Below are 24,679 nucleotides of genomic sequence, written 5' to 3'. Positions count from 1 at the left end.
CAGTCAGTAACCTCAAGACAAGAATTTATTGCAACTAAATAACCAGTGTTGATTCAAAGTCACTGTTATATCTTTTACCATACATACATAGTGGGGGATGGAAAAGAGCAGACTCAGCATTAGCATAAAGACCCATCTTGCATTTTATGAGCACACAGATTCCACAACATGTACTGGTACGCAGTTCAAGGTCTCCTCTATAACAGCTCAATTATTTTATACTGTGGTAGAAGACGGTTCTGTTGATGAGAAGACAAGCATCCAAGCTTTTGGTACTGGCCCCTTCCCCGCACGATCAAGAACACTCTCACATTGTTGTGGTTTAACCAAGTCATGGGTTGTGCTTCCAATCCCTAGCTGTCCCTAATACTAAGACTGTCAATAAAGCTTATAGAGTAATAATAATAATAATGAAAAAGTAGATAAATAACAGACAGTACCTCTTCTTCTGCCCCAGTTGCAATGATCTGAATCTTCAGTTATTAGAGAAAAGGAAAACAACTGTTTTTGTTTGAACAGAAGCACTAGCCCAAGTCATTCTGGAAAAGCAAGCTCTAAGTAACTCCTTGGCAGCAGGGGCAACAGGACACCAAAGATAGCATATTATTTTAAGTGTAAAAAAGGTAGAAAAATTTATTTGACAAGTTAACAAGTAAGCATTTCATTAATCCATGAAAACACTTTATTACAAGTCAGTGTAGTTGAATTATAGCTACCGGACATGAAAGTTAATTCTGAGGTGAACAAACTGACTTAGTAGTGAGTAGACAGTTTAGAATGTAAAATGCTATATTTATTTTATTTTTAAAAGGTTTTTTGTGCAATTAAAAACTTACTAGCTGTCAGACAGCTTCAAAAACTTCTAACACAGTAAACTTCATAACTGTTGTTCCCACATGACATCATCTTTTTTCAGTGTTGACTGAAGTTTCTGCACATTTTTTAGCAGCTGAAGAGAGCTTCTGCTTTTCTGCCCAGGACCAGACTTAGACATACTTTCCCTCACAGTGACTGCGATCTCCTTTGCTTCCTTTTGGTCATCACACTTTAATTTGACATGAGCTGCCCCTTGCTTCAGTTTCTGAGTTTTTCTCTTTAGTTTCTGCACCTAGGAAGAAAGATTACTAATTAGAATGTTACATACTCGGAAGACCTACAGCTGTACAGCTTACTGGACTTCTACCAAACTCCAAACTAAAGATGTCTAAGGGACATTAAAAAAAAGTTAAAACCTACTACTCTTGCATACAGTTGTCTCACTGTAACAGAAAGCACTACAGAAAACTGACCTTGCCCACACAGAAAGCATTACAGAAAACTGACCTCACCCACACTCAATAGGTTGTTGAACCCCATCACTCCCTAAGGTAAAAATGCTTGCTTGAGAGAGACGGAATATCATCTGTTACCAATTTATATTTACAACGGTCTTTCTCCATTTCAGCTTGTACTGCCCTAAAAAAAAAAAAAAACCCAACAAATCTATAGAATGTGTACTGTTTATTGCTTACTGTATCTCAGCAGTTTACTTTGAAGCCTCATAACAAAATTGGAAAACAGAATAAATAGGTTTGATTGCTAAAGAATGTTTTTTTAAATGTCAAATAAGAAGTCTTGACTTGCACTTGGCATGGAAAGGTCACTCCCAAAGATAAAATTAGGCTGGAAGCATTCCATGTGCCAATTTAGGCTTTAAAGTCCATTTCTAAAAATAATTAACTTTAATTGCATTCTAGAACATATTATTAACTGTGAAACACAGAGATGACTACAGCATTTTTAGCATGACAGGTTCTAAAAGCAGAAATATGCATCAGAAATATTAAGATTGGTCTGTACAAAATACAAATAGAAATGTCTGTGTGCAAAAGCACCAGAAAAAACAATATAGGCCAAGGGTTACAGGAGTGGCATGTATTGATAACCAGGGCATGATGGACATGTGCTATTTACATCATGACCCTAAGGCGTGTGCTCTGATAAGGCTGTACCAGAGCAGGAATGACTTGCCAGCAGATCTGCACCCTGATAATAGGCAAGGATGACAACAAGGTTGCACTACATTGCTATTCCTCTTCTCATCATCCCAAAATGAAGGCAGACTGTAGCCATAAAGATATGCAAAAGGAAGAAACAAAGGTGCAGTTGTTGTCCATTGTCCAAGGTTCCTGGAGGATGAAGTCAGCAAGATTCTGAGGCAAGGAATAACACCATAATTGTTAGCTCCTCAAGAACTTAAGAGATTTATCCAAAAAACAGTTGACATTGCCAAGAGAGGCAGTGAGGACTCAACAGTCGATGTCCTTTTTCCATATTGCTAACACGCAACTCTGAGAATTCTACTTTGACATGAGCACCTTTGTGCTTGCAATTACATGGACAATAACAGGTTTGAGTGAGTAAAATCTATCAAAGAATGAACATGAATAAAATTGGTCAGATTTAAGTTAACTATCACCTCCCCCTTTCTAAGGTCTCACACGGAGTTTTGTTTTTTTTCCTGTATAAGCGAAGTTCTTAGGTGAGTCTAAGATGAAGAATAGAAACATAAGATGAAGAATAGAAAATTACCAGACAGAAGTATGGATTGCATGTTTTATCATATGTTCCAAACCAAATTGCTACAAAAGGGTTAAGCTATTCATCTACAGAAGAGTGATTTTATATGGGCATGTATGAAAAGCTGTTATCTATGGCTCTAAAACAAATACTGACAGAATGTGTACAGGTTAGAGGTTAAACAAAACTGAAAGGCTTGACTGGCTATGACTTTGGAGAAGCTGTGGTCAACAGACTATTTGGTTAATAAAAAGCTTCAGTATTTCAGTAATATAAAAAACATTTAATCCAGTCTATACAGGAATTATAGCTTCTTTCTCATTCCCCAGAGGGACAGGACACAAGGAATGAAATCTCAACAGTTTGCCTTAACACCGTGAGCAGAAGTGACAGACTAAGCAACCCAGCTCTGTATTGCAGAACTGCCACAGGGAAGGAAGTTTTCACACTAGCATACATGCCTAGCTGCCAGCTGTAAGCGCTTTTTCTTGATCAAAAGAAGGAATTGGAGGTACAAGAACACCGAGCTAGCAGCCTAATTATAATCACTCATATTGGAACATCCTGGCTTAAGCATTCCAGTGACATTCTAGTTAATGACAATAGGAGGCAGAGTTGTGGCAGCCTTTCAACTAGAGTGTTACTAGCTAGAGAGTTTACATCTTATTCTTACAGTAGCCTGATGCTTCTTCAGCTTGGATATTTGTTCTCCTTTAATCTCCATTTGTTTTACAAGGCAATCCAGCTCCTGTTCTAGGTCTTCACAAACTTTGGAGTCTTGAGTCTCCTGTATCTGCTTCAGAAGTTCTTGATGCTTACTATTAAAGACAACAATGGCACACTAAGTGTTCATGATATAGTCTCCAGGATTTCTTCCAGTACTTTCAGTGTATTGCAGGAGTTGCTAGATGTTTTGTCAGAGTACAGCAATTTAACATTATTTACCCCCTCACACAATACACAGTAATCTGGAATACATTCACAGTAGAAAAGAAAAAGTTTTCCAGTGGGTCTGATTTTCTCACTCTAAATTTGTAGCTGATGTGCATCTTATTCCTCCCCCTTGCCACAGTCATAACAATTACATGTGTAATAGTGTGCAAAATGAGAATTTGGAAAGTGAACGGCAGCTATGCAGTACGGTATTTTCACTTCCTGCCCAATTTAGTGCAGACTTTGAAAGCTTAGTGTAATACACTAGTTTAAACTAGTACAATTAAGTTATAGTTTTTCTGGCAGATAATTCAAATTAAAATACTCAAAAAGATTTGCAGTGAGGTGTGCTGGTTAATTAAATTAACCAGCTTAATTAAAAGAAATTGTGTATATCTACTTGATACCTAGATATCTGAACTAGTCAAAACCAGAGACCCTTTCTTAGACAAATAATCTCTTTACAAAGGTCACGGTTTCTTTTCTGACTTCTGACTAACTGCTGCTCCTTGACAGTTTAATTGAAGCAACTGGTTGTTGCTATAAAAAAAAAACAAAAAAACCCCGTCCTTGAATTGCCATGAGTAAGCCAAAGCTTTTTGAAGAAGAGATTGGTTGCCAGGTTAAATTTTGCCACATCAAGGATTTCAAACCAGTGTCAACATTCTAACTGGTTTAACCAACACCCTAACTGGTTTAACCAACAAACCCTCTCTGTTCAAACCACAGCTTATCATGTTGACATGTTTACTATGACCAGCTGCATAGCTTTGGCCGACAATTCTACAAGCTTGCATTAATGGGAAGATGCCTAAGAACACCACAAGTTATAATCCACGTTTACTTGCATGGCTAGAAAGATACATACACTCCCATCGAATGTGTTAGCTTCTTCCACACCCTGCCCATTTTCTGGCAGCAGACTGTCCCTCTTTCACAACCCCCTGCCAGGATTGGCAAGTTCTCCTGCTATCAAAAAGGAATGGGAATGAACCCCAGACTGTCTCAGCACAAAGACCCATCAGGTACGCATGTACGTAGAGAACACAGAAAGTGTGAGGACAAAGTAATAGCCATGTTGTGATGTTGTGACAGGACTATTCCTGTCACAGCTGTACAAACCTATTCTACCACCCAGACTGACTGCATGCTGCCAGCCTACTGAACATTAACACTATGTTTGCAGCCTTCTCCAGGAGAACGTTCTTGGTCTATTCTGTAGATCTCGGAATATGTTTAAAATTTCTAAAAAGCACAGACCTGAAAGATCTTTCATTTGCTGCAGCTGTTACTTCAATAGCAGCTCGGTTAAGTACAGGATGTGGAAGCAGAAAAACCCAGCTGAAGAGCATGTTGCTTGCTCACAAGATCAGTTAAACACCAGGATAGAAAGAATTTTTTGAATGAGAAAAGTCCTACTAGTCAGGCCTGCTCAGGCCATTCTGTCAACGAGTAGTCCTACACTTAAACAAGCTAGGTTCGACTATAGCACACCTGTAGCTTCATAGGGCCACCACTGAAGTCACTTTCACTCATAACACCAGGGATGAGTACTCACAAGCTCATTCGGCCCAGCTCATCTTGTATGGCCAACAGAAGGTCTGAAAGACTTCTGGTGGCAGTAGGTGATGTGGAACAAGAGGATACAGATTTTGAAAGTGCACTGCGTCCTGAAATCCCAGATGTAGCTCCTCCTTGGCTTCGTGACGAGATACGTGGATTGCGATGCTTCATAATATGCAACACACTTTGTACATTTGCACTAACAGAATGGCTGGAACTGACAGACTTAAAGTAGAATTAATAAGTGGTTTACAGAATTGATTAACAATTACAGTAACGAGACTTATTCAAACTCTAGATGACAATTTAGCCAAAACATTTGGTTTCACTTACCTTCCCAGCCACAAAAGGTAGTTCACCAGCCTTTACATGTAATTGTGAAAGGTGCATTTTCTTCATTGTAGAATTCTGCTGCCATAAGATAGACAGGAAATGTAAGACAAGAAATTTCAATCTGCTGACCCAACAGCACAATCTTAAACTTTTTTTTTTTTTAAATAAGTAAAATTCAAATAAACAAGCAGTGAAACGTATCATTTCAGTTTCCCTCTGGTTTAAAAAGAATAATTTCCCTCCTGTATGTGGAAGAAGTAGGACTCTCCAACAGCTGCGACAAGTAAATTTCATTCCAGATGCATTTAGCAGATAGTTTGACAAATAGGTTGACATTAAAGAAATTGAACATTGCTTACTTAAGTTTGCAAAACCACAGTTGCAAAATTTTGACTGACCTGTAACATGTGTTGCAAAATGAATTCTCTTGATTTCAGCAATCCCCCCAAAACACACTATCTTAAGATGCCTAGTTAAAATTGCTTTGGAAACTAATTTTGCCAGATAAACTGAAAGGCAGCTAAGACAGGACATGAGGGATGGTAGTAAGACTGTAAGAGGGGTTATTTTCACGCTGGTAAGGGAAAGCTATCCAGTGAGGTGCTACCAGCCCTAACCCAGTTTTAATTACAAAAGAAAAAAAAAAAAAGAGGTATTCAGCACTGTTCTTCACTTTGGAAATGGAACAAAGTGCAGCAGACAAATCAAGTGCCTCTTACATCACCGTTTTTCACAAATTCCTATCTCTGTGCGAGTCAGATGCTATCAGCAACAGTATGCTAACAAAAACTTTCATGTTACCTTCTTATTTTTTTTCTTCTTCCCATTTTCCTTTTTAGGTTCACTTTGAGATGTTACTGAAGACATCAAAATTCTGTTTATCTCAAATCCTGTTCGAAGCTGTAGGAATAAGCAAAAAAAGAAAACAACCATTTAATGTAATATTAGATGTATGAAATCACATGGTCTAATTAATTCCTTCTTTCATCCATGGATGAGAACCAATTAAGGGCACTATTAACTGTCCTGCTTGGAAGGCATAAACTACACTTAAAAACTGAACAGATTACTAGGATGGCAGGGTATCAGGCAGATCTTGCAGTTCTGTCTTAGAAGTCCTCATTTTCATATTCAGCTGCAGCAGCTGTATTTTTCCACTGTGGCAACCAGCAAGTGAGATAAGCCAATCCTGCTGCATGCTAGGGATCTGATCATAAAATCCAAAGAATATGAACATTTGGATTTTACAATCTGAGAGAACTGAGCCCGTCTCTGTAACATTGAGGTCAAACCTGCTGGACAATCCTCACATTGCTCTGTAGTTCAAAGTTGATATAAAAGCCCATGATAAACAGGATAGTAGCCATTCCTAATTAAACATAGGACAAGGACTTTGTTTTGGCATGTGTAACAGTTCCGGCTAAACAATGCTGGAGGTCCATCACAAAAGTGAGATTATTCTGGCTTTTCTGTCATCAAAAGGAAGTGAACCACCCCGCACCCTGTGTTTCCCAGCCCAGATCTAACAGACCTAAATCGATCCTGCAGTGAACTAAGATGTACTAATACTAGTTTAGGACTCAGTTTACTACATCTAAGTCCTTTCTTGAGCAAATGTTTATACTACTGCTAAAGTCAGACTATCTGCCCTGGGAAAGTCATTCTTATTATGTTTCTCAGAAGATAGAATCTCCATACTAGGCCTTCTGCTCAGCAGCAGCAAGCAGCTTAAGCAAGAAACCCCAAAACCTGCAAGTTTTCAACTGTGTCATTCTGCCAGATTCTGGAGGTGGTCAGATAACTGGGCTACAATCTGCATGTTATTTCAAGCTTCCTGGATTGATGAAATTCCTTGGATGAGGTATAAAAACCGACAGCAGTGATGAATTAATTAAAGCTGTCAGCTTCGCTTATGGCTAGGTTCTTTCAATATCATTCTTCAGCTCTGCATCCCCCCACCTCACCCCAAGGGAATGCCACCACAACTGCTCTCTTTTGAAATGGCTGCTACTTCTCAGCAAAGTGAGGTTTGGAATACCTGAAGCTACTTTGCCCCTTTAACAAAAGGTTTCTTTGATTTTGCTCTCTTTGGCAAATATTCCTCTCTCACTCCTCAGATGGATGGTGGCCCAATAAACTGATTATGGCTTCACAGAATAATGAATTATTCAAGCTCTCACTCAATGAGCAATGTAACAGTATCACTGATTAAAGACTTTTCCAAGTATAGTCCAATGTATTAGATCTCAGCAGATCTTGACAAAAAGAGGAAAACAAACAGAATAACTTGGGGTTATAACGTTTCTTACATGACCACATTCTAGTTACTGTAAGTTAAGGTTATCTGATTTAGTTGCAGATTCTCTAGAAATTAATTTTCTACCCAGATCATTTATAGCAGCTTTGAGGCTGATCAACTGTATCATTAATACAAAACCGAGTAGAATCTTCCTTGATTGAGATATGCAACACACCTGGCAAGCTTTCTTGTAGTTTATAACTGATCTAGGTAGTATTCCAGGAGTTCTCCCTGGGTAATAAACATGTGGAGTTTAAATGTAATAAAAGAAAGGGTATTTTGGACAGAGAGAATAGCTTTCTTCACTCATAAAAAATAAGCTAAATAAAATCTTTTCAGTCTACCTGAGCAGTTTTGTCTTGTATTAGCTTTCGCTGATGCTCTTCTTTACAAAGCTTTTCTTCTAAGTGTTTGATCTTGTCCTGAATTTGAAGGCAAGAATGATTAGTCACACTTCAATTTGCCATGCTGAATCAGAGGTCTGAAGTAGCTTGCAATTGTAATCTGGGATAAAACAGGACTGTAGGAATTTTTAAAGCTCAGACTGAAAAAAAGACTTATGCAAATGAAGCCAAGGTGGTATTCAGTCAGGTATGCTTTATGATCTTAGCTTTAACAGAGGTAACTTTTGCAAAACTTAGTACCATTAACAGTATGCCACACAAATTATATCAAATGAATAACTTTCAGACTATCATTCCATGCATGCTTACTTCTGCAATTCTCTGAGTAGCAGCTAGTTTAAGACACTCTTTTTCTAGCATTTCAAGCTTTTCAAGTTTTGCATGCAGTGCCAACCGGTTCTGATCTTCCTCTTTCTGAAGCTGGGCCTGGAAAAAAGTAAGCAAGAATGGAGTTGCAGCTGACTGAAATTGTTTCAGACAGCAAAAAACCAAACACTAGTTTAAATTTCATATTTTTTAAATTGCAAAGTGATGAAAAACACCAGGCAGATAAAGAAGACTTAAGTTTCCAGCAGCCTTTTTGTCTACCACATGTGCAAGTATTAGCATGGTTTTGCTCATTAGGAGTTCCACCTAGGGAGTCTTTTCATACAATTCGTTGAACGGTTGTCATCAGCCAGTCTGACAGTAAATTGCTTCCACTTGCTACCACCCTGAGCAGAGGTGAGGAAAAATGATGGCCATAAAAAAGTTCAGAACTTACACATTTCTATACTTTTTAGCTATATCACTACTTTGTTAGTATGCTAAAGGGCTTCACCTGTTGTTCTAAAACCATTTTCTTTTCCAGTTCTGCACTGGAAACCATTTTCCTCATGTAATCCAGCTGTTTCTCCAGCAGGGAGCATCGGGATTGTGCTGCATTTAACTGCACACTTACATCTACAGAGAGAAACAAAGACATTCAGTACAGCAATGGGAGTTACACACTTAGCCAGTCTGTCATCTCATTGAGGAATTCTCTGTCTTCGAAATGTACACGAGAAGTTTTGTTAGTCTGAACAAATCATGTGGTTAAAATGTATTTTATATATATAAGACATGAGAATCAAAATGTTTTTCCAGAGCTAGTCCTTAATTTGAATTCCAAAGGTGTGAGCACTGCAGTTACTTTGATTTATATCAGCAGATATCTAACCAGAATCTGGTTTCTTCCCTTCTCCTCACTTTTTTCAAGTTAGCAGTGTTATCCATGTAAGCAGCTGCTTGCTTATTGTAGGAGTTAAACACACCACCTGAAATCTGCTTATTCTTTAAAATAGCTTTATGGGTTATGCAAACTTGGTTAATATATTTAAAAAAAGATCTCAACTTGATCCACAATTATCAAGCTCCTGCCCCTCCCCAATTCTGAAGCAAAAAAGAAAGGGGGGTGCATTAATTAGCAGTTTGTCAAAAAAACCAAACACTCCCTGGATTATGCAGTCTTGGAGTTGCTGTGGCTACACCTTATCATTCAAGAGAAATACCTTTCCTCTGTTGCATCAATTCTTGATGTGCTGTGTCCTTTTTGTAGGATTCGTGCTCTAAGGCTTTCTTATACTGAGCAGCTGCTATGGAGAGGCTGCACAGATTATCTTCAGCCTGTGCCTTCTCCAACTCTAGACGGCGGATCTTTTCTTGAAGAGTTTTCAGGGCTGCCACCACAGCTAGCAAATAATGCAACAGTTACACCTTAAGTAACAGTTCCTATTATTATTATTATTTTTACAAAACACTTCAAAAGCAAAATACTACCTAGATTTTCTTCCTAGGATCACTCCTACAATGAATTATATTCCCCAGCAGTACACTAACACACGCAGAACATATCTGGGAGAAAATGGACACGTTTACGGCATAACTGAGGTATAAAGCACAGATCCTATGAGCAAAACTATTTTCACTCCAAATGGTAGCAAACACAAAGAAATCGTGGCAAATAAGAAACCCTGGGACTTCTGTTTACACAGAAGCAGGGGACACAGGTATCCAAGTTATGTCACAAGTTTTGGTGTAACGCAACCGGTGTGGACAGATTAAAAGAAAAAAAAAACGGACTCAGGACAGGGGGAAAATCAGATACAAAGGGACATTTTAGTAGAGGATGCACTTCAAAAACTTTATTGTTTCAAAAGGTAATGACTCAATGCCTAGTTTCTTGTATTTGATGATTCTTTAAACCATAGAAACAAGTCTGCAAGATTTTGCTTTTAGCCTCAAATCAGTATATGTCAAAATTATGCCAAAAATAAAAGTTGCTATTTCAACTACAAGGAAAAGTCTACTAGCTCTCCAAAAACTATACACACCTGTGGAAGTTTAAGACATGTTCTGTAACAAGTCAAGCTTCTTTTCTGACATTTTATAAGCCTTGATAGCTTCCCTATACCAATTCTCTCAGTAGAGGAATACCCAGCAAATATTGCTAGCTCTATAACAACTCTGATCAGCTTATCATAGCCCCATTAGAATAAAACTTTAAAAAAAAAAAAAAAGGCAAAAAGCATATACCAGAGAGCAGAAAGATGAACTGGGACCACTTCTTCCATCTTTCTATTGGCATGCCAAACATTTCCTTACTTAAACACTTAGCTGCATAACATTAATCCGAACATTTTAACCCCAAAAGCCCAAACTCTGAAGGACGAAAGATTACTACAGAAGACTCTGTACGACAAAAGATTACTACAGAAGTCACAGATTCTTTAAATGGAAGAACAATGATCACACACACACACATAGGCTATGCCTGTGCAATATTGCGAAGTTGTCCATGATAGCAAATCCGAGTATGCTATCCTTGTGATTCACTTAGCTCTCCAGATATGCTAAGCCACCAAGCATTTGTCCTGTGAGCTCCAAGGAGTAATCATCAATTAAGGCACAGGACAGTCACAGTGGACCTATATTTCATACAGACTAACTTTCATGCTGCTAACCTTCCCAAGAGTCTGCGTTGTTCAAAAGTTCTCCCAAGGAATCATACCACACAAAAAACCTTAGAAGCGATTTTAAGCTGGAGGGAGTCGAATAACACTACGCAAAGCCAGTTTCAAGTCAGTATATCATACTAATGATCTTTTTTTGCTGTATTTAAAGTCATGAATTGCTTCTGCTGAGTTTGAAGCATTCTTCTTCGCTTTTAGAGGAAGTCTGACGACAAGTTAAACAATTTTCAAAGCCGAAGTTTATAAGGATGTTAGAAGACTTGCAGCAGTTTCCATTCCAGACGCATGACTTCAGGGAGACTACTCCCTCGGGACACATATACATCCTGTCTCAATGTCAGTCCGACAATCACAGCAAGTCATTGAACTGAGTAAAACAGAACGGGGAGTTTGCTCATGAGATTTCACATGGAACAATTAAAAAGACCACTTTAAGGACATATTTTGGTTTTACCTTGGTTATTGGGGATAGAAGGCCTGTCACCGCCAACAGCTGCCAACTTCTTTGATTCTATATAAGCAAAGGCTGCAGGAAGCATCTTATCTGGTGGCTGAAGAAAGCTTCCTATGAAACTATTCTTCGATTCAGAATCCATTGCCTGTAAAAAGAGAGCTATTTAAAGCCATTAGCTCTTTAACGGACTATGTAACTTTTCAAAGTATGTCACTGGGCTGTCCCTGGCTCTGTTTATATCAAACCAGATCATGTGCACCAAAATAATAATTTAAAAAAAAAACCCCACACTCCTAGATGAATCCTGTATTTTAATGCAATTCCAAAACAATGCCTTTCATAACACTAAACATAGCTCTCCTTGACCACCCAAATTTTTCTAAGGTTTCTCTTGGTGCTTTCTAATAACTTATGCTGATTTTTGTCCTTTTAAAAGTTAAGGATTAACAACATTTTCTATTACCTATTTTACAGACTTCCATGTCTACCTCTCAGTGCTCCCTGCAGAGCAAGCATTCCAAGTTTTACAGACCAATTTCATTTGCAGCCTCCTTAGTGCTCTAATGCCTATCTTTTCACATATGGCTTTATTAGATAATAGTCATAGTTCTCCACATTTAGTGTTGTGATAACAGAAGGATATTTAACATGCAACATCCCCAGCATTCTCCCCATTATTAAGCGTATGTATTAGGTCCTGTTTCTCCACTCCTTTTCTGTTCCACCCTTTCACATTCTTTATTTTATCAGAAGCACATTTGAAGAGAGCTTACACCCTGCCAAATAGTGATTTTCCGTGATACTCAAGACATGGACAGTGAAACTTGCAGAAAGTGCTTTAGTCGAGTACAGGCTCTAGGAAGTCAAAGCAAGTTTTAAATCACACCGCAGCTACCTAGCAAAGCAGTACCAAGCATTTCACTTGATACGGTGTAAGAAATGAAGAGTATATACAGCTTCAGATGATAGAAAAACACCTTATTTGAAGGTTCAATGATATAACAACTATGGTATCACTCGAGTTTAACATACAGGGCGTGCAACTGGAACAGGCTTCCCACTTGGGCAAGGCTATTTACAGATGCTGGTTCCCAAGTCACGGAAAGGAGGTTATCTAGTAACAGGAGGAAGAAACCCAAACCAAGACTGGAACCTGCTGATGAAGCACACCCCAGGAAAAGCCATTCATACCGGCTGGGCGGGGAAGAAAGTTTTCAATAAGGCAAAAAGTTTCCAGGAACAGCTCTTCCAGCACTGTTTCAGAGGCCGTATAAAATAGAAAAATCATCATCCATCCACACCGCCTCTTCAAGATACACACTAAGCCAAAGGTACAGGGAAATACGTCCTTCCTCCTCCAAGTTGTCATCACGGAGACATCGACATGAGCATCTCCTTGCCAGGGCTTGCCTGGCTTGGGGCCTCCCAGACACCCCTGGTTTTGTGTGCTAACACCCCCGGGGCAGATCCCACAGTTCAGGGCGGCCCCCCCGGCACTGGCATGGCCCCCCAGACCCGCAAGAGGGGGGCCGCCCAGGCTACCCGTGCACCACAGGCCTTTTCCGGAGAATTCCCCATGGGGCCCTGCTGCCATCCTGCCCGAGCCCAGGCCACAAGCTCTCGGCGCTGGGCCGGCAGCTGCAGGCAGCCAGGCATGCCGCCTTCTCTGGCGAGAGGTCCCGCCTGGTGACCCTGCCATGTTTATGGCCACACAAGCCATTTATCGGCCTCCACAGCTCCGTCCTGGAGGACCATGAAACACCGCGCAGGGACACCCCACCGACCATAACAGCCGGCTAGGCCAGACAGGCGTATCGGCCATTTCCAACAGCACAAGGGGCAGTGGCAGGGCAGCGAAGGGCACGCAGCAGGGAGCAGCAGAAGTCTCAATATATGGACAAGAGAGTCCTGTGGCCATAGGCAGGGTCAGGGCCAAGACAGGAGAGGAGATGGGCCTGGCATGGCACAGTGCACCAGCACAGTATTCCACAAAACAAGAAATAAGCCAGACTTACCAATTTTCCCATCGCTTCTCAACCTCTACAGGTTGGTGATAAAAAAGACTAACAAAGTGTATGAAAATACATATATGCGCAGGCAACAAGCTTCCTACCGCTGCTGTGAACAGGGGAAGGCAACTTTGGAAATCCAAGAGGAAGAAGGTGGCTTTTGCTCACGCCATCTAACCTTTCGTCAGTCAGCATAAGCGGAGACTCGCTTTTCCGACGTCCTCTGGTGGAACATGGCTCCCTCGCATGCCTGCAGCTGCTACGCATCAATTAGTTTCCTTATTACTGTCACATAAACAAGTTCTGCCGTTTCCAAGGAGATGACTCTGTGGACAGTTGTAAGGAGGGCGCTGATCCGAAGCAAATAATGAATAAGAGAGGGAGGGAATAAAGCACCAGAAATCTTGTGCAGACCCACAATTTTGCCAGCTCCCTGGGGCTGGAGGGGGGAGCTCCCCAAGCCACTCCTAAGAGCACAGGCTCAGCAAGAGGTGTGAGGGAACAGAACACTGCACGACCGAGACACTTGTGTTTGCAGAACCCCTGCTGTGGACATAGTTACGGACACCTTGCTTTGCCACAGCTTCCTCAGACGCAGAGGCTGTGTGAAGTAGGCTGAGGGAACGGTTGCTATAGCACTTGGAGGCTCTACCAACATAATTACTCCAGTAGAGGTGCTCTGGTGTAGACAAGTCCTTTAATATCTTAGCAGGTAAATATAGTTTATAATAACCATCCTGCACAGGAGCAATCTCTACAACACTGCAGGCCTCAGGAAAGGACATGGGCCAGGAGAAGGACCAAGTCACTCTACACCAGCAAGACGTCACCAAACATCCTGACCACGTTCAGCCCACTAGGACAAGAAATCTGTCAGGAAATAATTAAGTAGCTTGACGTATGTTTGGATGTCAACTATCCTACCACCAACTTTTTCTCCCCCAAGTATTTAAGTTTCTATAAAACCACCACAGACTGGTTTGCTTTTTAAAACGGGTTACACGTCCCACAACCACTGCAGGCTTAACCTACTGCTCTTTAATTCCATGCTACCCTGGATGCTGGTACACAGCCCTTGAGAGGTGCTTTAAAGCAGATATTGCATCCGGAATGGCCGTGTTTGTACTAATGTAACTCCATGAGGCTTAGGGGGATTTAGCACTTGAACAACACTCGTTAAAGCAAGCAAAACACCGTTGTTTAGACAAGCCCTTGGTTGAGGAAATTAGTGCACTCGTTCGAGTTTGGGGAACAGCCAAGGGAGAAGTATGTGTATTAAACAGAGGCTGACAAAATACCCTGGTTACAGGCGGAGGGGAGGGCAGGGGAGGAAGAAGAAAGAAATGCCCCACTCCCACCCCAGCAGCCTGCACGGCAGCGGGGCAGCCGGGCGAAGCACTTGCGTTGTGCAGGTCACATCTGGAGTCACCGTCGGCCCTTTGGGTGTTTTAACCAGAACTGACCCAACCTGCGTTGGTGGACGCAGGGTGATGGTCAGATGCCCAGTGTTATTTTACACAGAAAAACACAAAGTAGCCGATTCATACATACCCTGCATCAAGCATGGGGCAATTCAGTGCTGCCTATGGGCCTGCCGTTAACCGTCAGCCTGGCCTAGCCACCTATGTTGTCTCCAAGCCTGAGCCAGGAGGCTCCCGGAATGCAGTGCCACACGGCTGCAACCCTGCGCACGGTGCATGATGCCAGGCATAGCAAATTAGCTCTGTGACAGCACTGCACTAGTGCAATTACACTGCCTGCCTCCTACCTTGCTGCAGCCTGTGTGCTCACCCTTTGGGTGCGAGGATGAGCAGAGCTGGTCCCTTCAGCAGGACCACTTCTGCCTGTTGGCTCACCGCCACATGCGGGCTGGGAGCCAGCTGGCACAAAGGCTGTTGGGAAGCAATCCCATCCTCAGGTCCATACCTGTATATGTGACTTTCATGCCTCACAGGAGAGCAAGCAAGCTGGAGGTTGGTACCTTAAGACAAACAGAGAATTTCCCATTTCATCATGGTCATGTAAGTACTAATGTGATTTACTTTTACACTATTTATATTTATTTTTGCTGAATATGGCCTGCATTGAGTGCCAGAGTACTGGATTGGGCTGCCGTAAAAATAATTGAAATTTTAATTACTGCTGCCTATCACAAATAAGCATGTCAATAGTAGGGAGTTATTGAACACCACTGAAATCCTAAATGCTACAGAAAGACCGTTTATGACTTCCTCATCCTCCTCCATCCTGTTCCTCCCCTCCATTGCTAGCCACATCATTAAAAAAGTTTCAAAAAAAATTATTTTGAAGTTAAAAGTCCAAAAATGTTTTGCCACATATACAATTACGTCCCCTTACTGTAAAGCAGCAATGTGGAAAAGCGTTTTCCCACATGTGAACTACAGCAGATTCAGGGAATAATGCTGGTTTACCAGTTTCCCAAAAGAGGTACACTAAGGGAATAATGTGATAATGTAAGCAATGCTTCCACTAAGTTCTCCAATGTTTGTTATCTTACAGAGATCCTGGTTCATTCAAATCACTGTGAGGGCAACCTTTTAGAACCAAAGAAAAAGATGCTGTCAGAACACCTTCAAAGAGGAAAAAGAAAAACGGATCAAAGCATTTTTCAGAAAGAAATACAAAGATATCTATCTTCTGACCTGACCTATTGGGCATGCACAATTTATAATGTTTTTTTTTTCATAACTGAAATGAATCAAGGAATGATTCACTGCTTATCTGACATATTGTAAGAGAAATTTTAAAGAATTGCCCCAACACAGGCTCTACCAAGAAACTCTCAGAATGCTGGCTGCCGCCTTGTCTATTTGAGCCAAGCCTTGCTGGCGAAAGGTTACGTGAGAGGCCATTTTCGTGACACAATCCAAATTGGTCTATTTTTTCCCCTTTCACTTTCCTTTGAGAACCAGGGAAAAGCTTGGTCAGCTGTACTAGCTGTGCTGCAACGCTCTTTCAGCCTTATTCCCAACAGACAAAGAACAGCCCTTCCACAGACAAAAAGAAATAAATAATGTTGTAGGCAAACTGCGTTGTTGTTTTGGGAACACCCAGTCTCTAGCATCCCGACACAACCGCTTTAATCAGCTTGAAACATGTGACCTTGCTCAGGACATATCTAAGTAACTGGTACTCTTGTGCCTTCTTTAATCTAAGTGGGTTAGAAATGAAATGGTGACAGCTGCAAAAGTAATAGGAAGTGAAACCTCACTGAATCAATAGAGCATTTCAACATGTTTTTAAGTTCTGTCGAGTCTCACTTTAAATGAGTTTAGAACAAATGACTAAAATTTGTTAGAGCAATTAAGGAACTTGGGAGTTTTTTGAAAAACTGACACAGGCAAATCCATGGGAGTTAGTTTGTTGTACAAACTGCGAGATACAAACTGACAGTCTCAGAACTGGATATATCAAGGTTAAGTGCCTGGTTTCTTCTTTGATACTACTGTAGCAAAACCTATTCATTCCTGAATTTCGAGTCTTATGCAGAACTTTCATACAATCTTTTTTTTTCAGTCTTTGAAGAAAAGGAAAAGAAATTACATTCTGTCTTTTCTCATGACACTGTGTGTACTGTAAAGTATGATAAAACCTGGAATTTTAATGAAAAAAAAAACTCCTAAGCCTTTTATTTTCATTGTGTCAGACCTTCTAAGCATTCATACTGATATTTCTCTAGTTCCTGTTTGCTAGAGATAAAAGAGAACAAAAAAGAGGAAGAAAGAAAATGGAATGAGTTACACAAGTACTTTGGGAACCAGGCAAAGAAATAACCAGGTGGGGAAAAAACAGAGATTTTTTTAAAGACAACTTTTTTAGGAAGGGGTTCTAACCTGGCAGTGTATCAAGCAATCTTGGGTCATAACGTCAATAGAGTTTTGCTGTTTCCTTCAATGAGTACAGCAGACCCAATTCCTCATTAAATTGGGCCTTTGTTCATAAGTGCAGGATAAAATCATATTCAATCCTTCGTAGGGAAATCGAATTGGTGCAACCTGCTTTAATCTGTATGAGCAGATGATAACTTAGCATTCAGAGGAGCAAGACTGCAAATTCCTATCTAGTAACTAGACGCTACGTTAGCATGAAAGCATCTGGCCTGGAATAGAGTGTTATCAAAATAATTACATTTCTAAGTCTTTAATCAGACTAAAGTAATTAAATATAACCTTTTTGTAATAAGCATCAAACATAAAACCAAATACTATAAATGGTCACTAATACACTTCCTTGCTTCCCTCGTAGTTCTGTTCTTCTTATCTTCTCCTTTCATCCTCCCCCACTTTATAGTTGCTTTTCCTTCCTCGTGTCCTCTCTTTTCCTTGTATTTACATCATCCTATAGCTTTGTTCCTTGCTCTTCTTCCTTCAGTCTTATTTTTCTCCCACTCCCTCCTCTAGCATAAAAAGTTAGGGTTTTTTGTAAAGTAAAAAGAGCCATTTTTCCCACACAAGAATAACTATAAAGTTTCTTCCCTTCATAGTTGGGATCCAGTTCCAACAGATGCTGTCTGCTCTGAGTACACTGACTGACGCGGACATTGAAGGTGCTCTCCTCTGTACTCTCCAAAAAGTTACATTTTCTCCCCACTGTTATTTTCTGCCGATGATGCCATCACACTGTCTTCCGTATGTGGTTTGCTTACCTTCTCTTCACCCTCAAAAAATCTGCTTTTGCTCATTAGATTGGAAACAGCTCTCACAGCTTTCTAGAGAGCAAAGCAGACTACATGTGTCCCAACAGATGGGAAGGCAGGAGGAAATTACTGGCTCTGGCTATTGACCCTTGATTAAAAAGAGGAAGACTTTGCTGTTGTGGAAAGGGAAGGTTTCCAAGGGCAGCTGTCTCCAGTATAGAAGACTGTGTATTTGTGCACTGGCAGAATAATTAGAGATTAGAAGGGCAAATGCAAAAAGGAAAAGACATATTAGGGTAAGGTGGGGCAAATGTAAGAGTGGGTTGAAATGACAAAAAGAAATATAAGGTAGGGGATAGTTATTGCAGGTACTGACTCATTCACAGTAAACACTTTTACTGCATGATAATTTTCACCTTTTATGTCTCAAATACCTAATGGGATCCTTGAAAGATGGTTCTGAACGTTGCAATTTGCCCTCTAGGCAGATGAAACACACAGATTGTGTCCCCACCATTGCCTTGGTAAGTAAACTTCTGTTTTTACCAATACTTTATCAGGTAAAGTGTCAGTCTCTTCATCCAACATCCTTTAACCTAGCATGGAGATGGAGTAGGAGGTAGATTTCTAGCCAGATAAATAGAAAACCGTGACATGGACGAGCAGAGAAACACAAAGAGGCTAATTGTTCCTAGGATTTGTCTCCTTTTACCTACTACCACCAATAGATTTTTTTTTCATATATTCCTGTGCTGCTGATAACTAGGCACCTGGCAGAGAACAAGAACTCCATTCTGCATTTGTACATCAGGCAACCTAAGAAAAAGAACGATAAAAAAAAAATACTAACAAGGAAAAGGTAAGTTTCACTCCTGGCAAGAAATGATTCTCAAAGTCATCCTTTGTCAGCAACACTTGTCTTTAAAGATGCAGAAAAACTGCAAGCAGATTTGAGTCAGAGCAACTCCTCAATCTTATTTTGGAGACCTATTTTTATTGAAGAATAATTTTAAATAATATCATCTGTTTACATGACTCAGAATATTCATACCAACTCCAACACATCCACATTCCCCATCATGAACAGGCACAGTATCCCAAGTATTAATGCCAAACAGTTTGTATATCATACAGCATAATGAGTACTCAAAAATGCAAAAATGGTCTATCACTACTTCTGGCCTGAGTTGTCTGGGAAAACTTAACATTCAAAGCCATGCAACAGAATACTTGTTTCATACAATCTGTATATTTAAACTTGCATGACTTCAGAGATGCAGGAAAAATCTGAGTAAGATGCTATGAAATCCTGCACAATGTTGCATATATAAAACTAACCAATTGTTGACTATAAATTATTTAAGAGTAATTTCTCCCCTATTAACTAAATGCACAGTTTCTGACTGCAAGGTATTTAGTGGATCTCTAGGGACTTGACTTAAATTCTTGCTATTCCCTGTGACCTTAATAAATCACAGAGGGATGGGACTGATAAGGGACTGATGTTCCAGGATACAATGAGCCTTCCAGCCTCAGGGCTGAATCCTGAGTTTGGTAATGATAGGCTTACATTCCCTGCATGTAAAAGAAGTGCAGGTATATGGCCAAAACAAGCAGCATGCTCAGTGAAGAGCTAACAAAAGCTGTGTGCGGGGAAACTATGAACATAGATGTGTGTGAAGTCCCACCCTGGCGCTTGGCACCTTTGTTCTCTTGGGACTCAGAATTTGGAGTCCTCTTCTGGTGGTGAGTGCCAAAATCTGTTCTTTAAAACAATGAATAAAGAGTCCCTGTAGCTTCTCTGGTCTGTGACTTCATTTCATATGGCTGCTGGCCACAGCATTTTTCTTTGTGTTATTACTGGAAAACACCAAGGTCTGTGTTAACAGACAGCCTGCCAAAGGTGTTTAAAAGGCCTCTTGGGCTGTCAGCAGATAAAAAATTCCCAATAAGCAGTGTCCATTTTCTTTTAAAGTGTAGCTGGAGGAAATAGTGTCCATCTTCTCTATGCTGTTACCCAGTGGTTACAGCATTGGCCGGGAAGTGGGAGTTCCTGGGGAGCATTCATGCCACATCCCTGACCACCATGCTAGACTGGGAGGAGGAAGAGCAGGAAGGAAACAGGGAGTCACCACCTTTTCGTTTGAAGTTATGACCCTGTTCAGACAAGTGTGTAAGAGTCTACGACAAGGAGAAGGCAGCTGAGGCAAAAGACAGAGTAAAATAAGGATGTGTCTCTCTCATCTAGTTTAATTGTTGGAAGAGAGTCCTGGGTGTTATTTACGCATTTTTGTAGCAAATAGTCCCTGGACAAAAAACAGCACTGGCTTGGGAACAGCTACCAGAAATCAGGAGTAAGTGCCTACAGCTCCCTGTGTCTCCTTCCTTCTAGTTCAGACGAGTGCCACACGTTTGCCATCCTTTGCAATAGGGACACAACTTCAACAGGTGAGGTGATGAATGCTTCTCTTCCATTTTGCAGTCCTTCTGAACACTCTTCTGGGAGTTCCAAGATGTTGATATAAATCCCTTTGAGCTAAAAGCCAATTCTCTCATCACTGGGTTGCTGCACTGAAGGTGAGCACTCTACCAAATGTGGCCAGGCACTGAAGCCAGCTGTGGCTGTAACAGAAGAACCTGACTTGTTGGGCTCGGAGAGGTTCCTCTCAGCTGAACCTCTCTTGGAGCTGCTCTACCTACTTCCTAGTCCACAAGTGGGCACAAAGGGGAGAGAGGTGCCAAGATGCCCAGCTTGGGGCAATTCTGGACATTTCTATCCAGAAACAGACTAACAGAGTTCAGGTGGCTGCTCAGTGGAGTTTTTTGGATATGAATTTTTAGTTTACCCATGCTCTTTTCCAGGGTCTAGCCCTTAGTCTTTCAGGCTACATTTATACAGTTAAATGGAGTATAGTCAGAGTTGGCAAAGCACAGCAGGACTTTAAGTGGCTTGTAGTTCTGGTATGTCATAGCCCAGCTCTTCTCAAAGCATGCTTCAGTGTAAAACTATTCCATAGTCTTTCTGCCAGAAAGATATGGTCCCCTAAGAAGAAGCCAGTGGCTAACTTACCCATCCTTGCTGCATTTGTGACCTCTTGGGAGACAGGATGCCAGAGTTTGGTGCAAAGGTACACAGGCAACCCACAGTAGGCCAGAACACACGGTAGATGTACAAACACGTGCTCAGAAATAAAACAAGGTCACATTTTCTCCCACATCTTAGGCTGTAGCTTGCTCAATCATTGAGGACAGTCTGTTGGGATGATGCACGAGTCTGGGCTTGACATTAAGCTTGGGCCTCGGTTCAAAGACAGTAGAGGAGTAGCCTCTGGCTTTCTGGTGTCTCTCTGCAAAACAGGAGTCAGAGAGCTTTGCTTCCTCAGAGGGCTGCTGTGAAGAAAAACTCATTAAATACTATGGAGTGCCCAGATATTGTGGCAACATGCCAAAATCCAGATGTAGAAGGGGAGGGTGAACTTTTAGAAGAGAGTGATCCCACCCTAGGTATTTACTAGTTGGAATGAAATAAGCCTCAACAAAACCAGGTGTGAATAAAAGCAGTTGAAGGAATCTAATTTTAAAAAGCAGTTCCTTCTAAGTTGCACAAGTTTTACTGTGTTATTACTAGTTCTCCAGAAATCAACTAAGTGAGCTCTGCAGTGAAGTGCTCTTTTGTGACATACAGAAACTGGAAAACACTTTTAAAAGTAAACACAATTTAGATCTTATATCTTAGAAAGGACATGAATACAACTACTTTATATTGTATTTTCAAAAAATACTTCTGCATTTGGGTATCATTTGCATATGGCTATAGAAGTTCTTATCTAGTTAAAAAAAGAGGGAAGTTGATAAATCATCAAGGAAGGAAATACTGAGGTTTAAAACAGCCACAAAAAAGCCACAGCTTATCATTTTAAAAACTCAAATGCTGTAATTCTGGATGAGTTGCCAGATTGTTTCCTTCATAATTCTGCCTTTCTCTTATCCATTCTTTAGGGATCAAAAGCAAGCGTATTAACTTTTTTCAGTGAACACACAAATCAGACAAACACATTCCCCTAACTTCAGGCTCTGATTAATTCCACTGGTAGCCTTTGACCTTGATTTCCCCAATGTCTTGCAGTACATACAGAAGCTTGACCTGGTATCGGAAAACTGCGGAGATTTGGGTTGGAAAAAATAAGGCCACCTTCATCTCCATTACCAAAGTGCTACATTAAAATCTATAAAACAAAGGGCTGAAAATCTGAAGTTTAGGCCTTGGAGCCAGTTTCACAATCTGTTTCCTGTAGCCAGAGTTCATTTGCAGTCAGTGGAAAAAACAACTTCTAAAAGATAAAAGGCAGTGCTGTGACTTTCAATCAATCTCAGCATTTAGTGTGGGAATATAGCCGTACTAAAGTCTAACACCAACGTTTCAGTTCTGATTCTGGTTCACTTTATTGATCTCGGATGTATGTAGCCATTGTTAGAGACACCCAGCAAGCGCAAACTTTTCATGGGAAAAATGAGATCTACCCAACTTCTGAAGATCAAAATTTAGATAGAAATAAAGCAAGCATACATGACGTGCCTATTCACAGGAAAACTGGGAGACCATAACGAGTGACAACAGAACAGGACGGGAAGCTGAAGTGGTAGTTAATGTAAAAAAAAAAAAAAGAAAAAAAAGAAAACATAAAAGGCACTTGGCAGAATTATTTTTTTGAACCCATCAGTTATGATGGGTGGTGGCCTTGAGTGCTTAGGGAAGTCAAGACTCACATTTATTCCAGGTAGTGATGATTTCAGTAGATATATTGTTCACAAGGGTGCCAAAGGCCTAGAGGAAGCAGCTGCACGAAGCAGTCCAGGCCTGTCCACGCTGCCAAACAATGGTTTACAGACTCCTTGTAGAAAGGATTTTATGGGAAAAAGAGATTGGTCTTCCTTGAAAGGTACAGGTAATGACAGAATGACACTTATTTTGCAAGCTTTAGAGAAACCATGCCAGAAAACAAAAGGAATGTCAGATGAAGAAACCAGATTCTTTACAAATAAAAGAGCTGTTGATGGCTGATGTTGGTGAGCCAGCCTAAGCTCTGTTCCTGGACTCAGAAGCGGTTTCTGTGTCTTTCTGTGGTATGCGAGTAGCTTGTTCTGCACTTAACTTCAGTTTTGAGGTTTGAATTTTAGAGTGGGAAATGTGTACATGAGAAACGTAAAATAGTTATGCAAGACCCTTTAGGCCCAATGCCCTGTTTCAATTTACAAGCGTTCTTTTGCCTTTCAGTATACTCAAAATTGTAGTTTTATGATTGCTTTAATGTGACAGCTGCAAATGGGTGATTCTGCCTTTGTCTATGTTTCCCTCTCCTCTTCTCTGCCAAGAGGTGAATTGGATCAAGGAAGTGACGTGACTGAAATTAACTTTATAAAAAAAATGCCTTTTTTTTTCCCTGCAAAAAGGAAGGAAGGAGACTGCATGGCTAGGGAAACAGCAATACCAGTCCATTTGGTGGCAGCCTGCACTTAATCACAGAATGGTTGAGGTTGCCAGGAACCTCTGGAGGTATCTGGTCCAAACCCTCTGCTCAAGCAGGGCCACCTAGAGCCAGTTGTCCAGGACTATGTCCAGATGGCTTCTGAATATCTTCAAGGATGGAGACTCCACAACCTCCCTGGACAACCTGTGCCAGTGCTTGGTCACGCTTGCAGTAAAAAAATGTTTCCTGATGTTCAGAGGGAACCTCCTGTGTTTCAGTTTGTGCCCACTGCCTCTGGTCCTGTCACTGGGCACCACTGAGAAGAGTCTGGCTCCGTCCTCCTTGCACCCTCCCTCTAGGTATTTATATATCTGGCTCATCAGTCCCGGTATAATTTGGATTAAAAAAACCTTGGATTAACTTGGATTAAAAGACTGCAGAACTGTTGCCCAATTAGAATATTCCAGGGATTTCCCCCCCCCCCCCCCCTTTCATTTTCAAGTGTTGAAGGTGCTGTATTTCGCTTGCACGGACCGTTTTTTTTCCTTTCTGCTGATGTGTTTACTCAGGCTACATCAAAGGCTTCTGCTGAAGCGCCTCTCTGACAAGCCTTTGCAGTTGCTTAGAACACGTGTGTGCCAATTTATTGCCAATGCAAATTTCTGAAGCAAACCCACTACCGGAATTGCTTTATTCCTGGCTGTTCCCAGCCATCTGCTTTTGATAACCTGTTGCGGCGGAACACAAAAAAAACGACATTAAGGGAAAAACCCGCGCAGGACCGGCAGCGGAGGCGCTCTCCCACCCCTCGCCGGCAGCGTCCCGCGGAGGGGCGCGGGGCCCGCGCGCGCTGCCGGCGGCAGGCGGCAGGCGGGGCTTCAGCCGCAGGCACCCCCGGGAGCCAGCCGGCAACGCCCGCGGGCGGCAGCTACGCGCGAGCGCGGCGCGGCCCCGCCCAGCGCCCCCCGCCGTGCCGCGCGCTGCTTGCCGGGACACGTAGTTCCCCTTCG

General features: G+C 41.3%; 1 protein-coding gene across 5 annotated transcripts; it reads right to left on the bottom strand.

Annotated features, from left to right (window-relative positions):
* Positions 1–24,564, bottom strand: CEP57L1 (centrosomal protein 57 like 1). 5 transcript variants are annotated; one of them, XM_075145645.1, is made up of 11 exons: positions 24,475–24,564; positions 11,536–11,680; positions 9,621–9,800; positions 8,912–9,033; positions 8,401–8,517; positions 8,032–8,109; positions 6,190–6,288; positions 5,389–5,466; positions 5,051–5,280; positions 3,233–3,377; positions 1–1,108 (listed from the first exon to the last, which is right to left on the bottom strand). In XM_075145645.1, the coding sequence occupies exons 2-11, from the start codon at positions 11,675–11,677 to the stop codon at positions 878–880; spliced, it is 1,422 nt and encodes a 473-aa protein (XP_075001746.1). In that variant the 5' UTR covers positions 11,678–11,680; positions 24,475–24,564; the 3' UTR covers positions 1–877. The 5 variants fall into 5 exon arrangements, with proteins under 5 accessions (XP_075001746.1, XP_075001743.1, XP_075001744.1 ...); XM_075145642.1 differs by lacking the exon at positions 24,475–24,564 and adding an exon at positions 21,272–21,860; XM_075145643.1 differs by lacking the exon at positions 24,475–24,564 and adding an exon at positions 21,272–21,860 and having other exon boundaries at positions 5,389–5,463.
* Positions 24,565–24,679: the final 115 nt, after the last annotated feature.

Source organism: Calonectris borealis, chromosome 3, assembly GCF_964195595.1.
Source record: "Calonectris borealis chromosome 3, bCalBor7.hap1.2, whole genome shotgun sequence".
NCBI classification, from domain to species: Eukaryota; Metazoa; Chordata; class Aves; order Procellariiformes; family Procellariidae; genus Calonectris; species Calonectris borealis.
Note: the sequence above shows the minus strand (reverse complement) of the source record. Positions and strands in the feature narration are given on the sequence as shown.

Bases quoted from the DNA above. Each gene is read 5' to 3' on its own strand.
- CEP57L1 (XM_075145642.1), bottom strand. The intron at 9,801-11,535 runs GTAAAACCAAAA...ATTATTTGCTAG, and splicing joins TTCTATCCCCAATAACCAAG to CTGTGGTGGCAGCCCTGAAA. The intron at 5,467-6,189 runs GTAACATGAAAG...ATCTTATGGCAG, and splicing joins AGAAGAAAAAAAATAAGAAG to CAGAATTCTACAATGAAGAA.